Source organism: Coregonus lavaretus, assembly GCF_964263955.1.
Source record: "Coregonus lavaretus genome assembly, chromosome: 2".
Classification (NCBI taxonomy): Eukaryota; Metazoa; Chordata; class Actinopteri; order Salmoniformes; family Salmonidae; genus Coregonus; species Coregonus lavaretus.
Genome location: NC_139989.1, coordinates 37,184,669 through 37,209,251, shown reverse-complemented (window position 1 = coordinate 37,209,251; position 24,583 = coordinate 37,184,669). Strand labels below are relative to the sequence as shown.

General features: G+C 43.2%; 1 protein-coding gene and 1 long non-coding RNA gene across 2 annotated transcripts; both read left to right on the top strand.

The window, feature by feature from the left end:
- Positions 1-1,201: 1,201 nt before the first annotated feature.
- LOC311143684 (eukaryotic translation initiation factor 1b-like) lies at positions 1,202-5,388 on the top strand. The gene is made up of 4 exons (XM_084179556.1): positions 1,202-1,390; positions 3,039-3,202; positions 3,304-3,405; positions 3,622-5,388. Exons 1-4 carry the CDS (start codon positions 1,360-1,362, stop codon positions 3,664-3,666), a joined length of 342 nt encoding a protein of 113 aa, XP_084035682.1. The 5' UTR covers positions 1,202-1,359; the 3' UTR covers positions 3,667-5,388.
- A 14,985-nt stretch (positions 5,389-20,373) lies between these two features.
- Positions 20,374-23,701, top strand: LOC311143676. The gene is made up of 2 exons (XR_014614431.1): positions 20,374-20,475; positions 20,665-23,701. It is a non-coding gene; the product is annotated as an uncharacterized lncRNA (long non-coding RNA).
- Positions 23,702-24,583: the final 882 nt, after the last annotated feature.

The window sequence follows — 24,583 nt, the reverse complement described above, 5'->3', positions numbered from 1 at the left end:
ACTCGGCGAAGTTCGAGAGCCAAGCCGCACTGCTTCTTGACACACTGCTCGCTTAACCCGGAAGCCAGCCGCACCAATGTGTCAGAGGAAACACTGTCGAACTGACACCAGTCAGCTTGCAGGATCCCGGCCCGCCACAAGGAGTCGCTAGAGCACGATGAGGCAAGGACATCCCGGCCGGCCAAACCCTCCCCTAACTCGGATGACGCTGGGCCAATTGTGCACCGCCTCATGGGTCTCCCGGTCACAGCCAGCTGTAACACAGCCTGGGATCCAACCCGGGGCTGCAGTGGCGCCTTAGTACTCATTGTTGAATTTGCGATTTCAAACTTGTTGTGTAACGTTTATGTCCAATGGCTGATGAGCACCGATACGTTTTATCTATAATTTCTCTTCATATGACAAGGATTGAAAAGGATTTGCCAGTAGATTGCCGTCTTGATGCATAATTATGACTGCTTTTCTAGCTTGCTAGCTAAGATTTTGAAAGTGTGATGTTGACATGATCAGTCCAATCAAAGCTACTGTAGATATAACGTGATTTGGCGTCATTTTATCTGTGGCCAATGACCTTGAGCCTTCTTGGATGGGCACTTCTAATGTAAATCTATGGCAGCAGCCAATGGGCTTGAATTTTTCGAGCCCTACCTGTAGATTTTGCAGTGACGTTGTGTCCTCATGAGTGACAGAACACTGAGCCAATCACAGCGCAACTAAAGAACATTACCAACCCCTACGTATTTCCTCTGGCTGCCCCACCACACAGAAAGCAGTGAGCTAGGCTGAAACACCTGCATTTTGGAGCTGCCTTACTCAAGAAAGCAAAAAAGAGACCAAGTTTGAATGCGGCTTTATTATTATTTTTACATTGTTTGCAAACTGATATGTGACACGTATTAATGCCAAAATAATAACATGCAAAACAGGGAAAATTAAATAAAATGCTGTGTCGCCACTGCACTTTCCATTATTTAATCTATCAATAACATTGCTGTATTAGCTAAGGTCTTCTTCAAGGTTTTATGGCAGACTACCCACCTGCTGTACTGCAGCCTAGGCTGGTGTGGATATTTTCCCCTTAGAAATACCAAAATAATTATGTAATTCTTCCAGAAAAATAGGGTGTGGCGTGGCGCACGTCCCTACGTGCGTCGTCCAAAACGTCGATGATCCTGGTTTTGGGGAGGTACTGGAAAGGGTTGTTTACCTCTTTGGAAGCTGTACGATGTCCATTTTGTGAAACCCGGTCATTCGAATAGAGCTTCGTCCCCGGAAAATAAGATTCAAAGAAAATAAATATTAAGCATACCAGTCGAACGCTAACCAGTTATTATCCGAAAGGAAAGGAAATCTTATCATATGTCCGCTATCCAGAACCTCCAAACTTTCGGTAAGACATTTCAACCATCTCAGCTAACGACGTGTGAATGTAAGTGGGGGAATGGCGGTTGGTAACGTTACAACAAAATATTACGTTTGGTTTTAATAATAAATTGTTAATAAATGTCTAAAACATCTGGTTAGTTATATCGAGAACATTCCCTCCCGATTACAAATAAGTTAATAGCATGCCAGGTTTTTTTTGTAGTTAACGTTGACCAGCAAGACCGGCAACACCTATCAGACTTCAACCAGGCCGAAGTTAATTTCCTTGGCTAACGTTAGGTCACAACACGGATTTGTAGCCGATATATCAAACTAGTCTGTATTATGGACACAATAATCAATGTACATTACCGATTCCGGTTAACAAGTGGTTACTGCCGGTTGTCTTTCTGTCCAATTTCCATGTAGTAATTTGCTGACAAGCATCTGAGGAGCGTTTTGCTTAGGCCTGATTTGCTGACTAGGCCTAGGCCTGATTTGCTGACTAGGCGTCCGCCAAAATATAATATAATAATATGCCATTTAGCAGACGCTTTTATCCAAAGCGACTTACAGTTATGCGTGCATAAATTTTTGTGTATGGGTGGTCCCGGGGATCGAACCCACTACCTTGGCGTTACAAGCGCCGTGCTCAACCAGCTGAGCTACAGAGGACCACATCGCGCGCATGTTGATGTTGGCCATCCACATCAGACGCGATCAGGACACGCAGGTTGAAATATCAAAACGAACTCTGAACCAACTATATTTATTTGGGGACAGGTCGAAAAGCATTAAACATTTGTGTCAATTCAGCTAGCTTGTAATTCGTCCAGGGATATAAACATATAAAGTCCAAAAAAGAAGAAGCCTGAAAGAGGAGAGATTACTAGCAACTAACTTGGTTTACCGTTTTATATGTGGATTCATTGTTGGAGTAGAGGACCTTGTACATTTCAGGTAAAAAAAACAACCTAATGTTTATATCCCAGGACAAATTAGCTAGCAACAGCAAGCTAGCTAGCTAAATTGCCATAAAATAATATAAATAATATGCCATTTAGCAGACGCTTTTATCCAAAGCGACTTACAGTCATGCGTGCATACATTTTTGTGTATGGGTGGTCCCGGGGATCGAACCCACTACCTTGGCGTTACAAGCGCTGTGCTCTACCAGCTGAGCTACAGAGGACCACACATAACTGTCCCCAAGTTAATCAAATCACATTTTATTTGTCACATGCGCTGAATACAACAGGTACAGTGAAATGCTTACTTACAAGCCCTTAACCAACAATGAGGTTTTAAGAAAGAATACCAAAAATAATACGAAATAAAAATAATATGAAATAAAAGTAACAAATAATTAAAGGACATAATATAGTTGGTTCACAGTTCGTTTTGATATTTCAACCTGTGTGTCCTGATCGTGTCTGGTGTGGGAGGGAAAGATCAACATGCGCGTGATGACGCACGCGTGCTGTCTGGTCAGCATGTAAGACTCATGGATAGGACATTACATCACCAGTTCATCGGCCTGGATCTTTTGTTATCTAGGTCAAACAAAACAGTGCCATCTTAGCTATCGCTTAATGTTGCTTCCTTGTAATTTTGTTTTGAACTTTATTTGTGTCTTAAGTATTTGTTTTTAAATAGTATTGTTCTTCCCACAGACCCCTTTGCTGATGCAACTAAGGGTAATGACAGGCTCCCATCTGGGACTGACGACTACATCCACATAAGAATCCAGCAGCGTAACGGCAGGAAGACTCTGACCACGGTCCAGGGCATAGCCATCGACTATGATAAGAAGAAGCTAGTCAAGGCCTTTAAGAAGGTATGTTATGGCAGGGAGTTGAGACAGACACTAGCTGGTATACTAAGAAAGGTCCATGTTTTGTTCTACAGGCCTTTTGACTAGTTCTGCTTTGTCAACAGAAATTTGCCTGCAATGGGACAGTGATTGAGCACCCAGAGTATGGTGAAGTGATTCAGCTGCAAGGTGACCAGCGCAAGAATATCTGCACATTTCTAATTGAGGTAGGTTTGACTCCTGTCCCTGCTATAGCACATTGCACCCAGCATATACTCCACACTTGTGTGTACTAAGTGGTCATCTGTCATGGCCCCTACAGAAGGCTCCCATAGAAAAGCGCCTGTTTGTAAACAGTCCAGCTGCTATGGTAGTAAATGTTTTGTGACTGGAGTGCAAAGTTCCTTTGTGTAATGTCTCTTCTCCCCTCATCCCACTTCCAGATTGGCCTGGCTAAAGAGGAGCAGCTCAAGGTCCACGGATTCTAGGAGCTCTCAGCAGCCTCCTCTTCCCTGGTCCTGATACTTTTGGCCATGTAGTGTATGTGGACACCCCTTCAAATTAGTGGATTCGGCTATTTCGGCCACACTCGTTGCTGACAGGTGTATAAAATCGAGCACACACCATTCAATCTCCATAGACAAACACTGTCAGTAGAATGGTCCGTACTGAAGAGCTCAGTGACTTTCAACGTGGCACCGTCATAGGATGCCACCTTTCCAACAAGTCAGTTCGTCAAATTTCTGCCCTGCTGGAGCTGCCCCGGTCAACTGTAAGTGCTGTTATTGTGAAGTGGAAACGTCTAGGAGCAACAACGGCTCAGCCACGAAGTGGTAGGCCACACAAGCTCACAGAAGGGGACCGCCAAGTGCTGAAGCGCGTAGCGTGTAAAGATCGTCTGTCCTCGGTTGCAACACTCACTACTGAGTTCCAAACTGCGTCTGGAAGCAACGTCAGCACAATAACTGTTCGTCGGGAGCTTCATGAAATGGGTTTCCATGGCCGAGCAGCCGCACACACGCCTCAGATCACCATGCGCAATGCGAAGCGTCGGCTGGAATGGTGTAAAGCTCACCGCCATTGGACACTGGAGCAGTGGAAAGGTGTTCTCTGGAGTGATGAATCACGCTTCACCATCTGGCAGTCCGACGGACGAATCTGGGTTTGGCGGATGCCAGGAGAACGCTACCTGCCCGAATGCATAGTGCCAACTGTAAAGTTTGGTGGAGAAGGAATAATGGTCTGGGGCTGTTTTTCATGGTTCGGGCTAGGCCCCTTAGTTCCAGTGAAGGGAACTCTAAACGCTACAGCATACAATGACATTCTAGATGATTCTGTGCTTCCAACTTTGTGGCAACAGTTTGGGGAAGGCCCTTTCCTGTTTCAGCATGACAATGCCCCAGTGCACAAAGCGAGGTCCATACAGGAATGGTTTGTCGAGATCGGTGTGGAAGAACTTGACTGGCCTGCACAGAGCCCTGACCTCAACCCCATCGAACACCTTTGGGATGAATTGGAACGCCGACTGCGAGCCAGGCCCAACCGACCAACATCAGTGCCCGACCTCACGAATGCTCTTGTGGCTGAATGGAAGCAAGTCCCCGCAGCAATGTTCCAACATCTAGTGGAAAGCCTTCCCAGAAGAGTGGAGGCTGTCATAGCAGCAAAGGGGGGACCAACTCCATATTAATGCCCATGCTTTTGTAATGAGATGTTCGACAAGCAGGTGTCCACATACTTTTGGTCATGTACACAGAACAAAAATATAGATAACAATAACAATTTCAAAGCTTTTGCTACGTTAAAGTTCATATAAGTAAATTAGCCAATTGAAATGAATTAATTAAGCCCTAATCTATTGATTTCACATGACTGGGCAGGGCCGCAGCAATGGGTTGGTTCTGGGAGGGCATAGGCCTACCCACTTGGGAGCGAGGCCCATCCAATCAGAATGAGTTTTTCCTAACAAAAGGGCTTTATTATTGACCGAACCTCCTCCTCACCCCCTCACTAACAGGGATGTAAACATATTTGTTGCTAAAATTTGAGAGAAATAAGCTTTTTCTGCGTTTGGAAAAATTCTGGGATATGTTATTCCAGCTCATGAAACATGGAACCAACACTTTACATGTTGTGTTTATATTTTTGTTCAGTATAGTTTATAAGGACTGTGCCAAGACCTTCGTCTTTTTAAATGTTTTTCCACATTATATTTTGTCTGTATCCTACAACTCTGTTACACCTCCTTCCCACTGGGCACACACTGGTTCAATCAACGTTTCCACGTCATTTCAATGAAATTACGTTGAATAGACGTCTGTGCCCAGTGGATTCCTTCCTTCACTTATCTGCTTTCCCGCCTTCCCACTACTGTTTGCTGAAAGGATGGGATAGAATTCCCATCCTTTGGTCCTCTGTAGCTCAATTGGTAGAGCATGGCGCTTGTAACGCCAGGGTAGTGGGTTCGATCCCCGGGACCACCCATACGTAAAAATGTATGCGCACATGACTGTAAGTCGCTTTGGATAAAAGCGTCTGCTAAATGGCATATTATATTATTATTATATATTATATCAAGTCATTTCTAAATCAGTGGTCACCGGTCACAAAGGAACAAGAGCATGAGGCTGGTCACAAGATGATGCTTAAGAGGAAAATGAGAAGGTAAACTGCAAGGTGTTCAGTGATAGGTCCCAATATAGGCCTACCTGGTTTTAAAGGCTATCGATCATCTCCAAGTGTCCACCCATGTCTTTACGGTCACCAAGGGAGCTTCTCTCCAGATGTTCCTTGATCTGTAACTCAAGCTGTGCGTTGGCTGCCTCTAGTGAGTGCACCTGAGCCACACAGACACCCACAAATCAACATAGAGCCTCACACATTCATACAACACACATCCTAGGTAGGCTTCTCACTGTTTTAGCCACTAAGAGAGAAATCACACCAGAGCAACTGAGTGTACTTGAAAGCAGCGGGTGGCTGTTCTATCGCATCTGACCAGAATATCAGCCGATTCTACACCTAATATACCCTAAAGAACTACCATTCACTTTCTCCTAACAGTGAAAAAAGAAAACCCTACATTTGTGAAGTGAAAAGGTATCTCATTTACCTTCTCAATGTAGGACGCAAAGCGACCATTAAGATCTTGCATGTTCTCGTTGACGCACAGGGAGCCTGAGAAGTTTGTTGCGCTCACCGGGTCACTTGATGCATAAAGTATTGAGATGCGGGTCTCATATCCTCCTGCGCCACCGCAAACACTGTTCCAGCGTCCTCCTCTGTGGTCATGGGAGAGCTGCTTAGCGCCACTGTCACGCAACAACTGCATTGATGCTGCCATGACTGCTGTCAACATACTCCAACCTGCGGTCTGATGGGATGCTATGAAGGGCTTTTTTGAACTGCAAGTGTAGGTGTGATAAAACCCTGCCCACTACAAGATCTACCAAAAAACATTTGTGGGCATGTCTAGGGTGGAATTATCTTTTCTGTCTTTCAAATGTAAATTGGATGGTGCCGAAGGCACAATCGCTGTCAAAAAGGTCTGAGACAAATACCTTGTAAAACTGTTCTTCTTTCAGGATGTGGACCAATAAATCTTAATTTTTAAGTTGCCTACAGTGAAAAATACATTAACCGGTTAAGTCAAATTTAAATAACGCAACATCAAAAGTCACATTTTCAGTGGTAAATTGAATAAAACATTAGGCTCTTTATTCTTTATTATAAACTGGGTGGTTCGAGCCCTGAATTCTGATTGGCTGACAGCTGTGGTATAGCCGACTGTATACCAATTACGTTGGTAACCAGTTTGTAATAGCAATAAGGCACCTCAGGGGTTTGTGGTATATGGCCAATATACCACGGCTAAGGGCTGTGTCCAGGCACTCCGCTTTGCGTCGTCAATAAGAACAGCTCTTAGCCGTGGTATATTGGCCATATACCACACCTCCTGAGGCCTTATTGCTTATTTAGGACACTATCCTAAAGTCACCAGAATAATATTCCTTTCCAAAATGTTGACACATTGCTTAAAGAAAATGTTTGGTTGAAATGTAATAATTTTCACCCAAAATGACAGGTACTTTTGACATGTTATGTCTGACAAAAACTGTTTTTGCTAAATTCTAGCTATCAACAGCATATCATCTTGGAATTCAATGAAGTTCAAAAGATCACTTTCAGCTTTTCTTCCATAATGAGAGTAATTTACACTGCCACAGAAAGATGAATGACTTGTTTATTGGGCGGGAACATTTTATCAGACTTATCAGACCAGCTTGACATTATTTATAAGTGAAGATATGAAAAGTGACAATGACAATAAAAGCCACTGGCTCGGTGGATGCCATTCTGTCTCTACACCAGTTTTTCCCAAGTGGTGCGTCAGGACTTGGGACCTATTGGTGGGTTGAGGACAGTTCCTTTTTTTTCTTGGTGGGGGTTAAAAGACAACTTTAGGAGGCACTACACGGATGAACAGTGGGCTAACTGCAAAATCATTGAGTGCCAATGGGTGTGTTGTTTACAGCAAGAAAGCCACTCATGACACATTTTTCTCCTTTGGTGGCACTACACCAAACCAATGTTGGTGTCAATGATGTACAACAACGGTAATCTCTTAATGATCCACTGTCATAAGATGACCTTTAAGGGAGAGGTTAGCAGTAAGGCCTGATTTCCTGTTGTTTTGAAAGGGCAAAATAACAGTAAAGGCCCAGTGCAGTCAAATACATGATTTCCCTGTGTTTTATATATATTTCTACATTATGAGGTTGGAATAATACTGTGAAATTTGACAAATTTGGATAATGCCCTTTTAGCAAAAGAGCTGTTTGAAAAGGCCGCCTGAAATCTTGGTGGGATGCAAAATTGTTACCCAGAAATTATTTGATATTGAGATACAAATGGCAGCATTGGACTTTTAAAATTTCCAATACGTTATCACTATGCTTCCACAATCTAAAAGCACAACCAAATTCCAATGGAAAAACAGTGTCTGATTTTTGGTTTAGTTGTCACCCAAATGTCTATCACTGTGCTTTCAACCATTTAAAAGCACATCAAAGTTCAAATGGGAATACAATGTCAGATATTTTGTTTATTTATACAACACAATGTGTCATCACTGTGCTTCAACTCACAGCAGAACCAAATACCTTGGATTTCATTAAAAGTACATGTTGCAAATGATTAATGCCGTTCTAGATTTGGCACAGATTATTACAGCAATTGTGGAGATCTCCACAGACCTGAGACAACCTATGCATGCTATCTTGAACATGCACGCTTTATATGATTACATATTAATAAGACATTTATAGTTACAGTAACCTCAATGTGTCCATGGATGTGTTACTCATTTTAAGGTTGGATGTTACATTAGTTTGTAAGATAGCCTTAACTTTAGGCTATTTACTGTATTACAAAAGTGATATCGAATTGTGTTTGGTTGTCAACGCAATCAAATATTAACATTTGAAGATTTATCTTCTTTTTGGATAGCTCCGTCTGTGCCACTGACTTAGTCTACAAATTAATAATTTATATGTTGGATTCATGTCTCCATCTCAACCAAAAATCCAAGTTAAAGAATAGGCCTTAATCAAATCAAACTTTATTTGAAGTTCATTTAAAGTTTTCATTTGATTTTCAACTTTTATTTTTTATTGAGATGGAGACGTGAATCCAACGTATCAATTATTAATTTGTAGACAAACTGGAATTAAAGCCAGACTAAGTCAGTGGCACAGATGGAACTATCCAAGCAGAAGGTACATCTCCTTCAAATGTTGATATTTGGTTGCGTTGACAACCAAACACAATGCATTATAGGTAAGTAATGCATGCTCTAGAATGCCCTTCAAGCCAATCAGAAACGAGTATTAAACAATGCCTTGGTGTAACACAATATCATTTCATTTGAAATCAACCAGAGCTTGAAACCCTAGGCCAATTGTTTTGTCTATTTTTAGTTGACTTCTGGGTTGGAATGAAACAATAGCTGTTGATGACTTTGTAAATGCGATGGAGGCCTAAATAGCTTCATTGATGATGAGTGATAAAGTATGGTCACATTTCATTTGCTCTGTTAAACCTACCCTTTGGAATGACTTCCATAGCAACAGTGAATCTATTTCATTTTGAAGTGGAGATCTCTCAACAATCATTCTCACGATAGCTCATTGGTAAAAGTCAATGACAAACATCATAGGTGGGCTTGGTTTAACCCTGGATGGGAGTCTGAAGGGTAGCTGTAGACAGATACATTCTCCAGTAGGAGGTGCTGCCCAGCCTATTGTTTTTTTTTTCTGATAGTGTATATAACGTTAAAGATCTGACATAGTTTTAAAAGTACAAATTCAACATATTTTATACAAGGTTTGTCTGTTGAAATTTGGTTACCATAATGACATAATCCTGTGGTTTAAATTATGGTTTGCAACTGCACATGGGGAGAAAGATCGTACTTTTTGGAGAAATGTCCTCTGGTCTGATGAAACAAAAATATAACTGTTTGGTCATAGTGACCATCTTTATGTTTGGTGGAAAAAGGGGGTTGCTTGCAAGCCGAAGAACACCATCCCAACCGTGAAGCACGGGGGTGGCAGCATCATGCTGTGGGGGTGCTTTGCTGCAGGAGGGACTGGTGCACTTCACAAAATAGATGGCATCATGAGGAAGGAAAATTATGTGGATATATTGAAGAAACATCTCAAGACATCAGTCAGGAAGTTAAAGCTTGGTCGCAAATGGGTCTTCCAAATGGACAATGACCCCAAGCATACTTCCAAAGTTGTGGCAAAATGGCTTAAAGACAACAAAGTCAAGGTATTGGAGTGGCAATCACAAAGCCCTGACCTCAATCCTATAGAAAATGTGTGGGCAGAACTGAAAAAGCGTGTGCGAGCAAGGAGGCCTACAAACCTGACTCAGTTACACCAGCTCTGTCAGGAGGAATGGGCCTAAATTCACCCAATATATTGTAGGAAACTTGTGGAAGGCTACCCGAAACGTTTGACCCAAGTTAAACAATTTAAAGGCAATACTACCGAATACTAATTGAGTGTATGTAAACTTCTGACCCACTGGGAATGTGATGAAAGAAATAAAAGCTGAAAGAAATAATTCTCTCTACTATTATTCTGACATTTCACATTCTTAAAATAAAGTGGTGATCCTAACTGACCTAAAACAGGGAATTTTTACTAGGATTAAATGTCAGGAATTGTGAAAAACTGAGTTTAAATGTAGTTCGCAAAGGTGTATGTAAACTTCCGACTTCAACTGTACATTGATTGGTAGGTTACACTATATTTAGATATTTTAAATACTGCCTGAGACACCTTTGCTATTTTGGACATTATGGACAATATGGCTGACACTCAGTCATAGTTAGTAGTAGAATAATGGATTGGCAAGAATTTGGCACCATGAACTTTTAGGTTAGTAGGAAAGTTAGGCAAATAATTTAAACCCACTAAATATATTCACATTCACTGAACATTTAGTATTTGAAACTCAAACATTCATTTCCCAACTGCTTTTTCTATAATCCTGCAGACTCCATATCATTTTCCATACCTTAAATTATAATGCATCCAACATTATGAATGCCCACCATGGTATTGGGCAGTTGCTGACATTTGAGAACTCATCTGCTTTAGAAATCAAACTCTAGTCATCTTATTGCAGAGCACAATTTAAGCTATACATTTTGCCCAGCTGTTTTTAGAGAAGAGTGTATTGCACGGTATGCTATATGTGTAGGATATGCTGTGTTGGCTAATATGCATATGCAGTAGAGGTCTTCACGGATCCACCTGTACCCGAATACCCGAGACCCGATCCGGGACACGAGTGGGTATGGATCCAGAATTCTAAATAATGTCACGGGTCTGGGTCAGATCTGACATGATTGTCACGGGTTTCAGGTATGTGTAATTTTAACTGACTTGTCCGGAAGGGCCTGTACAGATCCGAACATGACTGCTGCAGTAGAGAGAGAAATGCTATAATTTATGCTGCTGCTCTTGCTTTTCACAAGAGGAGTGTGGCGCATGTAGCTTGTTGTTGTGGTTGTTGGCCAATCATAAGTCATCAAAGTGGCAATAGGCTACAGTCATAGAGTCTTCATGTGGCAAAAGTTAGGAAATATCTAATCAATGGAAGATGGAATTAAAATCATGGAGTTAAAAGAAAAAGGATAGGCTACATCGACCAAGAGCCAACAGGTAGGCTGCTACTTAATATTCTGAATCGAGTTGTTGTTATTTGTAACTGTAGGATGAGCAAGCGCATGCACTGCAGCCTCAATTAGCCTAGCTAGCTAACTTAACTAGCTTCTCCCGGTTTGATGCAGTCAAGACAGGTACTACTTAATCATATTTCATGATAAATAACCTAGCTATGGCTGCTATTAGTCTACTATATTGTGAGTCGGCTAGGTTGTTTGCTGCCTCTCATCTCTCCCTCCCTGCTCCCTGTCTCACTCGCTGACAGTATTGCTCCTCATAGCCCCTCCCCCGCCTGCTAGAGAGGCACCTCTCTCTCCCTCCTCTCGTGCTTTATCAGTTCCGGTTAATAAAGTAGCTTAAAAAATGCCTTTTCTGCTGCTTTCCTCACTTGGATCGGTCCGGTTCTGGATTCAACCAGGTCTATACGGAACGGGTCTAGTTGTCCTCAGGTCAGTTTGGAACGGGTCTCTATATTTAAAAAAATGTATTTATGCATATCGGGTCCGGGTGGGAAAGCCTCAGGTCCATTTCGGAACTTGGATCCGTGAAGACCTCTAATATGCAGCTGTTGTTTTTAAACCTCCATTCTAGCAAACATGACACACAGTTGGCGACGGGCGTCAAGTGTAAAAAGAGGGATACGCACTCCAGTAGTTCAGAGATGAAACCTGACATAAGTGAGGATGAAGTACCTGCGGTGAGGATCGCCGCATTCGTGCCTTGTCCCGATGATGACAAGGAGGATTCTGGACCAGTGGGAGTGAGATTTGTGGAGAGAATGGATCCTTGTATTCTGGCTGATCCAGAAGGTTGGGGACTGTTGAGTTAGTGAAAGTAACGCAAAGTGGACTCCTGATGATTTATTGTGTTTCTTCTGGCCAGAGAGAGCGGGTGCTCCGGACCACGCGACTATGGACTAGAACTGTGACTTGCTTTGCCCTCCGGAGCAGAGTGCCGTTGAAAGGAGTGATAACGGGGGAGGCATTAAGTGTTGAGGAGGATCAGCTGAAATGGAAGATTCCTGGTGTCTGTGACACCCACCGTTTGGTGCGACGCAGACCCGTTGGAGAGTGTGGTGAAATGGAGAAGACATTGTCTGTCCTGCTGAGTTTTGATGCAGAGTCTTTGCCCGACAAGGTCAAGTTGGGATGTATTAGTTATCCCGTGAGAGCTTTTGTTCGGAAAATATTATGGTGTTTTAGGTGCCAAGCTTATGGTCATGTTGCAGTAGTGTGTAGGAGGGAGATTCCTAGATGTGAGAAGTGTGCAGGAGGGCATGAAACAAGGAATGTGTAGTATCTTTGAAAGGCTGGTCATCGCTCACACCAACACCATTATATCAGAAACCCTAGACCCACTCCAATGTGCATACCGCCCCAACAGATCCACAAATGATGCAATCTCTGTTGCACTCCACACCTGGACAAAAGGAACACCTACGTGAGAATGCTATTCATTGACTACAGCTCAGTGTTCAACACCATAGTGCCCTCAAAGCTCTTCACTAAGCTAAGGACCCTGTGACTAAACACCTCCCTCTGCAACTGGATCCTGGACTTCCTGACGGGCCGCCCCAGGTGGTAGGGGTAGGTAACAACACATCTGCCACGCTGATCCTCAACACGGGGGCCCCTCAGGGGTGCGTGCTCAGTCCCCTCCTGTACTCCCTGTTCACCCATGACTGCATGGCCAAGCACGACTCCATCACCATCATTAAGTTTGCCGACGACACAACAGTGGTAGGCCTGATCACCGACAACAATGAGACAGCCTATAGGGAGGAGGTCAGGATAACAACCTCTCCCTCAACGTGACCAAGACAAAGGAAATTATTGTGGACTACAGGAAAAGGAGGACCGAGCACACCCACATTCTCATCGACGGGGCTGTAGTGGAGCAGGTTGAGAGCTTCAAGTTCCTTGGTGTCCACATCACCAACACACTATCATGGTCCAAACACCCCAAGACAGTCGTGAAGAGGGCACGACAAAGCCTATTCCCCCTCAGGAGACTGAAAAGATTTGGCATGGGTCCTCAGATCCTTAAAAAGTTATACAGCTGCACCATCGAGAGCATCCTGACTGGTTGCATCACCGCCTGGTATGGCAACTGCTCGGCCTCCGACCGCAAGGCACTACAAAGGGCAGTGCGTACAGCCCAGTACATCACTGTGGCCAAGCTTCCTGCCATCCAGGACCTCTATACCAGGCGGTGTCAGAGGAAGGCCCTAAAAAGACTCCAGCAACCCTAGTCATGGACTGTTCTCTCTGCTACCGCACGGCAAGCGGTACCGGAGCGACAAGTCTAGGTCCAAAAGGCTTCTTAACAGCTTCTACCCCCAAGCCATAAGACTCCTGAACAGCTAATCAAATGGCTACCCGGACTATTTGCATTGTCCCCTACCCTCCCCACTCCCTCTTTTTACGCTGCTGCTACTCTCTGTTTATTATCTATGCATAGTCACAATTACCTCAATTACCTCCACTAACCTGTGCCCCCCGCACATTGACTCTGTACCGGTACCCCCTGTATATAGCCTCGCTACTGTTATTTTACTGCTCCTCTTTAATTCTTTGTTATTCTTCTTCTTTTGTATTTTTACTTATCTATTTTTTACTTAGCATTTTTCTTAAAACTGCATTGTTGGTTAAGGGCTGGTAAATAAGCATTTCACTGTAAGGTCTACCTACACCTGTTGTATTCGGCACATGTGACAAATACAATTTGATTTGATTTATCTGAGAAAGTTGTGTGTGTAAGCTGTGGGGGTGCCCATGTAGATCGGAGGTGTCTGGTGAGAGAAAGGCAGGTTGAGGTTGCCAGGGTCAGAGTAGTACAGAAAGTGTTGTATGCTGAAGTAGTGAAGAGAGTGGTAGAGGAAGATGGGTTCAGGGTGAAGGATCCTGAGAGGATTCCTGTGTGTAGGCAGAGACCAAAAGAGTGATGGGAAGAATATGTGCTTCAGTAAGGTGAGTTTCTTAGCATTCATAGCCATGGTTGTGAACTGTACTGCCGAAATGGAATGTAAGTCACAGAAAATATAGGTTGTGGTGGCAGCTGCATAAGTACTCGAGATTGCGTTGTACTGCAGAAGCATTGCAGGGGGTGTTGAGTGTTAGTGTTCTGTCCTCCCAGACCATTGGCCGGGAGTAGGATTAGATAGGGTTAAATAGTGGAATGGGGTGGTGTTTTTCTTTAGTGAGGGCTAATATTTGGCAGGGTAATTTTCCTTTTTCCCAATTTTGTATTACCAGAATTTAATGTAGGTAGGCTGTGAATGGCCTCACACTCCAGTACAGTACGTGGCGGTGTATGCACCTAATTGTTGGATGCGATCCGCCAGCCCAATCTCAAAGAAGAAGATGACACACTTCTTTCTACACAGTATCTACATGCTTTTATTGGGGTTCCTATGCAAAATGTCTGATTGAATGTTTCTTTAAGCCTGTAGTTAGTTACTTGAAATTAGACATATAGGGGGGTTTCATGGACAGAGTTTAATTTAAATCAGGACTAGGCTAATTCTACTTAAATTAATCCATATGTAAAAAATTGCTTTCTAAGACGTTGTTTAATTAGTTCTCGACTAGGGAGTCCCAGACTAAGGTAAGTAAGGACTAACCAGTTAGTCTTTGTGAAGCCTTATTAGATTAACAATGTGCACTTGGTGCTGACCTGAGGATGCTTCAAAAACAAGGGATGGGACACTAATACATAAGCATTGTGTGGAATTGGAGGAAGTCACCTAAATCAAACAATGGACGGAGGTAAAAGAAAACATTAAAAGAATTTCAGTGACTTAAAAAAACAACTCTTGAAGCAAATTATGTCAAACCACCCAATTATCGAGAACAAACATCATGATTGATCAACAGAATACGAAAATAATGCCTCGATAGCAATTTTTTATGAATTCAACTCAAGCTGATATGGTTGACTTGCTTAAACAAATGTGGTTTCTACTGACAATTGATATGTACAAACTATGGCATAAGGGGACGACGAGCGGATAAGAGGCAATCCATAGTTTTGATTAAGACATTAATGAGCGAGCTAGGACGGACATACTGTAGTCAATATAACTATTTGTTCAGCACTTTTGAAAAGTACAGCGACAGTATCCAGAACATGGGCCGTTCTTACAGTATTCTCCCTGTACAAGTCAGAACCGTAGGATAAATAAAGGGGGCATGTAAGCAGACAATGAAAGCTCTTACAATATTCAATGTTGACATTCCCCTAAAACAGGCTATAGGCTACATGTGCACCATCAAGTCAGAACAGTAGGCTCAGTTATGAGGGAGGAAACGGACCAAATTATTCGGGGGAGGCACATGGGCTACTAACGGCTTACTACACAACATACATTTAGTATTATTATTATTATTATTATTATTATTATTAGCCACAGTATACATATCTCCCTGGCATATTACATCATTTACGCAGCAGCATACAATACGTTTTTGGACTCACCTTGTTGTGCAGAACAGATAGGTGGAGCGGTGGACCTTCTTGTGGGCTCTAGAAAGAGGCCCAAAATCCTGACATGGAATTCCGAGTTGGATGACCGTTAAAAAAAAGACATATAGGGGGGTTTCATGGACAGAGTTTAATTTAAATCAGGACTAGGCTAATTCTACTTAAATTAATCCATATGTAAAAAATTGCTTTCTAAGACGTTGTTTAATTAGTTCTCGACTAGGGAGTCCCAGACTAAGGTAAGTAAGGACTAACCAGTTAGTCTTTGTGAAGCCTTATTAGATTAACAATGTGCACTTGGTGCTGACCTGAGGATGCTTCAAAAACAAGGGATGGGACACTAATACATAAGCATTGTGTGGAATTGGAGGAAGTCACCTAAATCAAACAATGGACGGAGGTAAAAGAAAACATTAAAAGAATTTCAGTGACTTAAAAAAACAACTCTTGAAGCAAATTATGTCAAACCACCCAATTATCGAGAACAAACATCATGATTGATCAACAGAATACGAAAATAATGCCTCGATAGCAATTTTTTATGAATTCAACTCAAGCTGATATGGTTGACTTGCTTAAACAAATGTGGTTTCTACTGACAATTGATATGTACAAACTATGGCATAAGGGGACGACGAGCGGATAAGAGGCAATCCATAGTTTTGATTAAGACATTAATGAGCGAGCTAGGACGGACATACTGTAGTCAATATAACTATTTGTTCAGCACTTTTGAAAAGTACAGCGACAGTATCCAGAACATGGGCCGTTCTTACAGTATTCTCCCTGTACAAGTCAGAACCGTAGGATAAATAAAGGGGGCATGTAAGCAGACAATGAAAGCTCTTACAATATTCAATGTTGACATTCCCCTAAAACAGGCTATAGGCTACATGTGCACCATCAAGTCAGAACAGTAGGCTCAGTTATGAGGTAGGAAACTGACCAAATTATTAGGGTGAGGCACATGGGCTACTAACGGCTTACTACACAACATACATTTAGTATTATTATTATTATTATTATTATTAGCCACAGTATACATATCTCCCTGGCATATTACATCATTTACGCAGCAGCATACAATACGTTTTTGGACTCACCTTGTTGTGCAGAACAGATAGGTGGCGCGGTGGACCTTCTTGTGGGCTCTAGAAAGAGGCCCAAAATCCTGACATGGAATTCCGAGTTGGATGACCGTAAAAAAAATATTTGTCTTGAACTCACTGAAGTTTGAGATTTCCCAGTTCCGAGTTTCCAGTTGTTTTGAACACGGCAGAAGTCATGCTGGATTGACAGCATGGCCAATGTATTCAAACATTTCTGTCTCATGGCGTTACCCCCCTTTTTCGTGATATCCAATTGGTAGTTACGATCTTATCTCATCGCTGCAACTCCCCTACGGACTTGGCGAAGGTCGAGAGCCAAGCCGCACTGCTTCTTGACACACTGCTCACTTAACCCGGAAGCCAGCCGCACCAATGTGTCAGAGGAAACACTGTCGAACTGACACCAGTCAGCTTGCAGGATCCCGGCCCGCCACAAGGAGTCGCTAGAGCACGATGAGGCAAGGACATCCCGGCCGGCCAAACCCTCCCCTAACTCGGATGACGCTGGGCCAATTGTGCACCGCCTCATGGGTCTCCCGGTCACAGCCAGCTGTAACACAGCCTGGGATCCAACCCGGGGCTGCAGTGGTGCCTTAGTACTCATTGTTGAATTTGCGATTTCCAACTTGTTGTGTAATGTTTATGTCCAATTGCCGATGAGCACCGATACGTTTTATCTATAATTTCTCTTCATATGACAAGGATTGAAAAGGATTTGCCAGTAGATTGCCGACTTGATGCATAATGATGACTGCTTTTCTAGCTTGCTAGCTAAGATTTTGAAAGTGTGATGTTGACATGATCAGTCCAATCAAAGCTACTGTAGATATAACGTGATTTGACGTCATTTTATCTGTGGCCAATGACCTTGAGCCTTCTTGGATGGGCACTTCTAATGTAAGTCTATGGCAGCAGCCAATGGGCTTGAATTTTTCGAGCCCTACCTGTAGATTTTGCAGCGACGTTGTGTCACCATGAGTGACAGAACACTGAGCCAATCACAGCGCAACTAAAGAACATTACCAACCCCTACTCTCCGTATTTTCCGCTGGCTGCCCCACCACCACAGAAAGCAGTGAGCTAGGCTGAAACACCTGCATTTTGGAGCTGCCTTACTCAAGAAAGCAAAAAAGAGACCAAGTTTGAATGCGGCTTTATTTTATTTTTTTACATTGTTTGCAAACTGATATGTGACACGTATTAATGCCAAAATAATAACATGCAAAACAGGGAAAATAAAATAAAATGCTGTGTCGCCACTGCACTTACCATTGTTTCATCTACGAATAACATTGCTTTATTAGCTAAGGTCTTCTTCAAGGTTTTATGGCAGACTACCCACCTGTTGTACTGGGTATTGAAGAAGCTAAGGTCTTCACATTTAATTTAGATATGTGCTATATTTTTTTATGTAGCCTAGGCTGCAGGTGTGGATATTTTCCCCTTAGAAATACCAAAATAATTATGTCATTCTTCCAGAAAAATAGGGTGTGGCGTAGATCACGTCCCTACGTGCGTCGTCCAAAACGTCGCTGATCCTGGTTTTGGGGAGATGCTGGAAAGGGTTGTTTACCTCTTTGCAAGCTGAAGGATGTCCATTTTGTGAAGCCCGGTCATTCGAATAGAGCTTCTTCCCCGGAAAAGAAGATTAAAAGAAAAACAAATATTAAGTATACCAGTCGATCGCTAACCAGTTATTATCCGAAAGGAAAGGAAATCTTATCATATGTCCGCTATCCAGAACCTCCAAACTTTCGGTAAGACATTTCAACCATCTCAGCTAACGACGTGTGTTGGTAACGAATGGCGGTTGGTAACGTTAACAAGCATTTGCAAACGTTACAACTAAATATTACGTTTGGTTTTAATAATAAATTGTTAATAAATGTCTAAAACATCTGGTTAGCTATATCGAGAACATTCCCACCCGATTACAAATAAGTTAATAGCATGTCAGGTTTTTTTTGTAGTTAACGTTGACCAGCAAGACCGGCAACACCTATCAGACTTCAACCAGGCCGAAGTTAATTTCCTTGGCTAACGTTAGGTCACAACACGGATTTTTAGCTGATATAACAAACTAGTCTGTATTATGGACACAATAATCAATGTACATGACCGATTCCGGTTAGCAAGTGGTTACTGCCGGTTTGTCTTTCTGGCCAATTTCCATGTAGTAATTAGCTGACCAGCATCTGATGAGCGTTTTGCTTAGGCCTGATTTGCTGACTAGGCCGTGCGTCCGCGTGCGCCATCGCGCGCATGTTGATTTTGGGCATCCACACCAGACGCGATCAGGACACGCAGGTTGAAATATCAAAACGAACTCTGAACCAACTATATTTATTTGGGGACAGGTCGAAAAACATTAAACATTTATGTCAATTCAGATAGCTTGTAATTTGTCCAGGGATATAAACATATATAAAGTACAAAGAAGAAGAAGCCTGAAAGAGGAGAGATTACTAGCAACTAACTCGGTTTACCGTTTTATAATTATTGGAGTAGAGGACCTTGTGCATTTCAGGTAAAATAACAACCTAATGTTTATATCCCAGGACAAATTAGCTAGCAACAGCAAGCTAGCTAGCTAAATTGCCATTACTGTCCCCAAGTCAGCTAAATTGCCATAAATGTCCCCAAGTTAATCAAATCACATTTTATTTGTCACATGCGCTGAATACAACAGGTGTAGACCTTACAGTGAAATGCTTACTTACAAGCCCTTAACCAACAATGCAGTTTTAAGAAAGAATACCAAAAATAATACGAAATAAAAGTAACAAATAATTAAAGGACATACTATAGTTGGTTCAGAGTTCGTTTTGATATTTCAATCTGTGTGTCCTGATCGTGTCTGGTGTGGGAGGGAAAGATCAACATGCGCGCGATGACGCACGCGTGCTGTCTGGTCATCCTGTAAGACTCATGGATAGGACATTACATCACCAGTTCATCGGCCTGCATCTTTTGTTATCTAGGTCAAACAAAACAGTGCCATCTTAGCTATGGCTTTATGTTGCTTCATTTTGTTTTGAACTTTATTTGTGTCTTAAGTAAAGTGATTTGTTTTTAAATAGTATTGTTCTTCCCACAGACCCCTTTGCTGATGCAACTAAGGGTAATGACAGGCTCCCATCTGGGACTGACGACTACATCCACATAAGAATCCAGCAGCGTAACGGCAGGAAGACTCTGACCACGGTCCAGGGCATAGCCATCGACTATGATAAGAAGAAGCTAGTCAAGGCCTTTAAGAAGGTATGTTATGGCAGGGAGTTGAGACACAGACACTAGCTGGTATACTAAGAAAGGTCCATGTTTTGTTCTACAGGCCTTTTGACTAGTTCTGCTTTGTCAACAGAAATCTGCCTGCAATGGGACAGTGATTGAGCACCCAGAGTATGGTGAAGTGATTCAGCTGCAAGGTGACCAGCGCAAGAATATCTGCACATTTCTAATTGAGGTAGGTTTGACTCTTGTCCCTGCTATAGCACATTGCACCCAACATATACTCAACACTTGTGTGTACTAAGTGGTCATCTGTCATGGCCCCTGTTTGTAAACAGTCCACCTGCGACGGTAGTAAATGCTCTGTGACTGGAGTGCAAAGTTCCTTTGTGTAATGTCTCTTCTCTCCTCATCCCACTTCCAGATTGGCCTTGCGAAAGAGGAGCAGCTCAAGGTCCACGGATTCTAGGAGCTCTCAGCAGCCTCCTCTTCCCTGGTCCTGATACTTTTGGCCATCACTCTGTCATGCTGATTGAGTTAGAATAACAGACTGGAAGCTTTAAAAGGAGCGTGGTGCTTGAAATCATTGTTCTTCCTCTGTTAATCATGGTTACCTGCAAGGAAACACGTGCCGTCATCATTGCTTTGCACAAAAAGGGCATCACAGGCAAGGATATTGCTGCTAGTAAGATTGCACCTAAATCAACCATTTATCGGATCATCAAGAACTTCACGGAGAGAGGTTCAATTGTTGTGAAGAAGGCATCAGGGCGCCCAAGAAAGTCCAGCAAGCGCCAGGACCGTCTCCTAAAGTTGATTCAGCTGCGGGATCGGGGCACCACCAGTGCAGAGCTTGCTCAGGAATGGCAGCAGGCAGGTGTGAGTGCATCTGCACGCACAGTGAGGCGAAGACTTTTGGATGATGGCCTGGTGTCAAGAAGGGTAGCAAAGAAGCCACTTCTCTCCAGGAAAAACATCAAGGACAGACTGATATTCTGCAAAAGGTACAGGGATTGGACTGCTGAGGACTGGGGTAAAGTCATTTTCTCTGATGAATCCCCTTTCCGATTGTTCGGGGCATCCGGAAAAAAGCTTGTCCAGAGAAGACAAGGTGAGCGCTACCATCTGTCCTGTGTCATGCCAACAGTAAAGCATCCTGAGACCATTCATGTGTGGGGTTGCTTCTCAGCCAAGGGAGTGGGGTCACTAACAATTTTGCCTAAGAACACAGCCAAGAATAAAGAATGGTACCAACACATCCTCCGAGAGCAACTTCTCCCAACCATCCAAGAACAGTTTGGTGACGAACAATGCCTTTTCCAGCATGATGGAGCACCTTGCCATAAGGCAAAAGTGATAACTAAGTGGCTTGGGGAAAAAAATATTGAAATTCTGGGTCAATGGCCAGGAAACTCCCCAGACCTTAATCCCATTGAGAACTTGTGGTCAATCCTCAAGAGGTGGGTGGACAAACAAAAACCCACAAATTCTGACAAACTCCAAGCATTGATTATGCAAGAATGGGCTGCCATCAGTCAGGATGTGGCTCAGAAGTTAATTGACAGCATGCCAGGGCGGATTGCAGAGGTCTTGAAAAAGAAGGGTCAACACTGCAAATATTGACTCTTTGCATAAACATAATGTAATTGTCAATAAAAGCCTTTGACACTTATGGAATGCTTGTAATTATACTTCAGTATACCATAGTAACATCTGACAAGAATATCTAAAAACAATGAAGCACCAACTTTCTGAAGACCAATACTTGTGTCATTCTCAAAACTTTTGACCACGACTGTATATGGACACCCCTTCAAATTAGTAGATTCGACTATTTCGGCCACACCCGTTGCTGACAGGTGTATAAAATCGAGCACACAGCCATGCAATCTCCATAGACAAACATTGCCAGTAGAATGGTCCGTACTGAAGAGCTCAGTGACTTTCAACGTGGCAACGTCATAGGATGCCACCTTTCCAACAAGTCAGTTCGACAAATTTCTGCCCTGTTGGAGCTGCCCCGGTCAACTGTAAGTGCTGTTATTGTGAAGTGGAAACGTCTAGGAGCAACAACGGCTCAGCCGCGAAGTGGTAGGCCACACAAGCTCACAGAAGGGGACTGCCAAGTGCTGAAGCGCGTAGCGTGTAAAGTTTGTCTGTCCTCGGTTGCAACACTCACTACTGAGTTCCAAACTGCGTCTGGAAGCAACGTCAGCACAATAACTGTTCGTCGGGATCTTCATGAAATGGGTTTCCATGGCCGAGCAGCCGCACACACGCCTCAGATCACCATGCGCAATGCGAAGCGTCGGCTGGAATGGTGTAAAGCTCACCGCCATTGGACACTGGAGCAGTGGAAACGTGTTCTCTGGAGTGATGAATCATGCTTCACCATCTGGCAGTCCGACGGACGAATCTGGGTTTGGCGGATGCCAGGAGAACGCTACCTGCCCGAATGCATAGTGCCAAATGTAAAGTTTGGTGGAGAAGGAATAATGGTCTGGGGCTGTTTTTCATGGTTCGGGCTAGGCCCCTTAGTTCCAGTTAAGGGAACTCTAAACGCTACAGCATACAATGACATTCTAGATGATTCTGTGCTTCCAACCTTGTGGCAACAGTTTGGGGAAGGCCCTTTCCTGTTTCAGCATGACTGCCCCTGTGCACAAAGCGAGGTCCATACAGGAATGGTTTGTCGAGATCGGTGTGGAAGAACTTGACTGGCCTACACAGAGCCCTGACCTCAACCCCATCGAACACCTTTGGGATGAATTGGAACGCAGACTGCTAGCCAGGCCCAATTGACCAACATCAGTGCCTGACCTCACGAATGCTCTTGTGGCTGAATAGAAGCAAGTCCCCGCAGCAATGTTCCAACATCTAGTGGAAAGCCTTCCCAGAAGAGTGGAGGCTGTCATAGCAGCAAAGGGGGGACCAACTACATATTAATGCCCATGCTTTTGTAATGAGATGTTCGACAAGCAGGTGTCCACATACTTTTGGTCATTTACACAGAACAAAAATATAGATGCAACAATTTCAAAGATTTTACTACGTTACAGTTCATATAAGGAAATCAGCCAATTGAAATGAATTAATTAGGCCCTAATCTATTGATTTCACATGACTGGGCAGGGCCGCAGCAATGGGTTGGTTCTGGGAGGGCATAGGCCTACCCACTTGGGAGCCAGGCCCAGCCAATCAGAATGAGTTTTTCCTAACAAAGGGCTTTCTTACAAACCGAACCTCCTCCTCACCCCCTCACTAACAAGAATGTAAACAAATTTGTGGGCAATATTTGAGAGAAATAAGCTTTTTGTGCATTTGGAAAAATTCTGGGATATTTTATTCCAGCTCATGAAACATGGAACCAACACTTTACATGTTGTGTTTATATTTTTGTTCAGTATAGTTTATAAGGACTGTGCCAAGACCTTCGTCTTTTTAAATGTTTTTCCACATTAGATTTTGTCTGTATCCTACAACTCTGTTACACCTCCTTCCCACTGGGCACACACTGGTTCAATCAACGTTTCCATGTCATTTCAATGAAATTACGTTGAATAGACGTCTGTGCCCAGTGGGTTCCTTCCTTCACTTATCTGCTTTCCCGCCTTCCCACTACTGTTTGCTGAAAGGATGGGATGGAATTCCACTTCGGTGCCTATATCTATCAAGTCATTTCTAAATCAGTGGTCACCGGTCACAAAGGAACAAGAGCATGAGGCTGGTCACAAGATTATGCTTAAGAGGAAAATGAGAAGGTAAACTGCAAGGTGTTCAGGGATAGGTCCCAATATAGGCCTACCTGGTTTTAAAGGCTATCGATCATCTCCAAGTGTCCACCCATGTCTTTACGGTCACCAAGGGAGCTTCTCTCCAGATGTTCCGTGATCTGTAGCTCAAGCTGTGCGTTGGCTGCCTCTAGTGAGTGCACCTGAGCCACACAGACACCCACAAATCAACATAGAGCCTCACACATTCATACAACACACATCCTAGGTAGGATTCTCACTGTTTTAGCCACTAAAGAGAAATCAAACCAGAGCAACTGAGTGTACTTGAAGATCTTGCATGTTCTCCTTCTCGTTGACGCACAGGGAGCCTGAGAAGTTTGTTGCGCTCACCGGGTCACTTGATGCATAAAGTGTTGAGATGCGGGTCCCATATCCTCCCGCACCACTGCAAACACTGTTCCAGCGTCCCCCTCTGTGGTCATGGGAGAGCTGCTTAGCGTCACTGTCACGCAACAACTTTATTGATGCTGCCATATACTGTCAACACCACTCCAACCTATGGTCTGATGGGATGCTATGAAGGGCTTTTTTGAACTGCAAGTGTAGGTG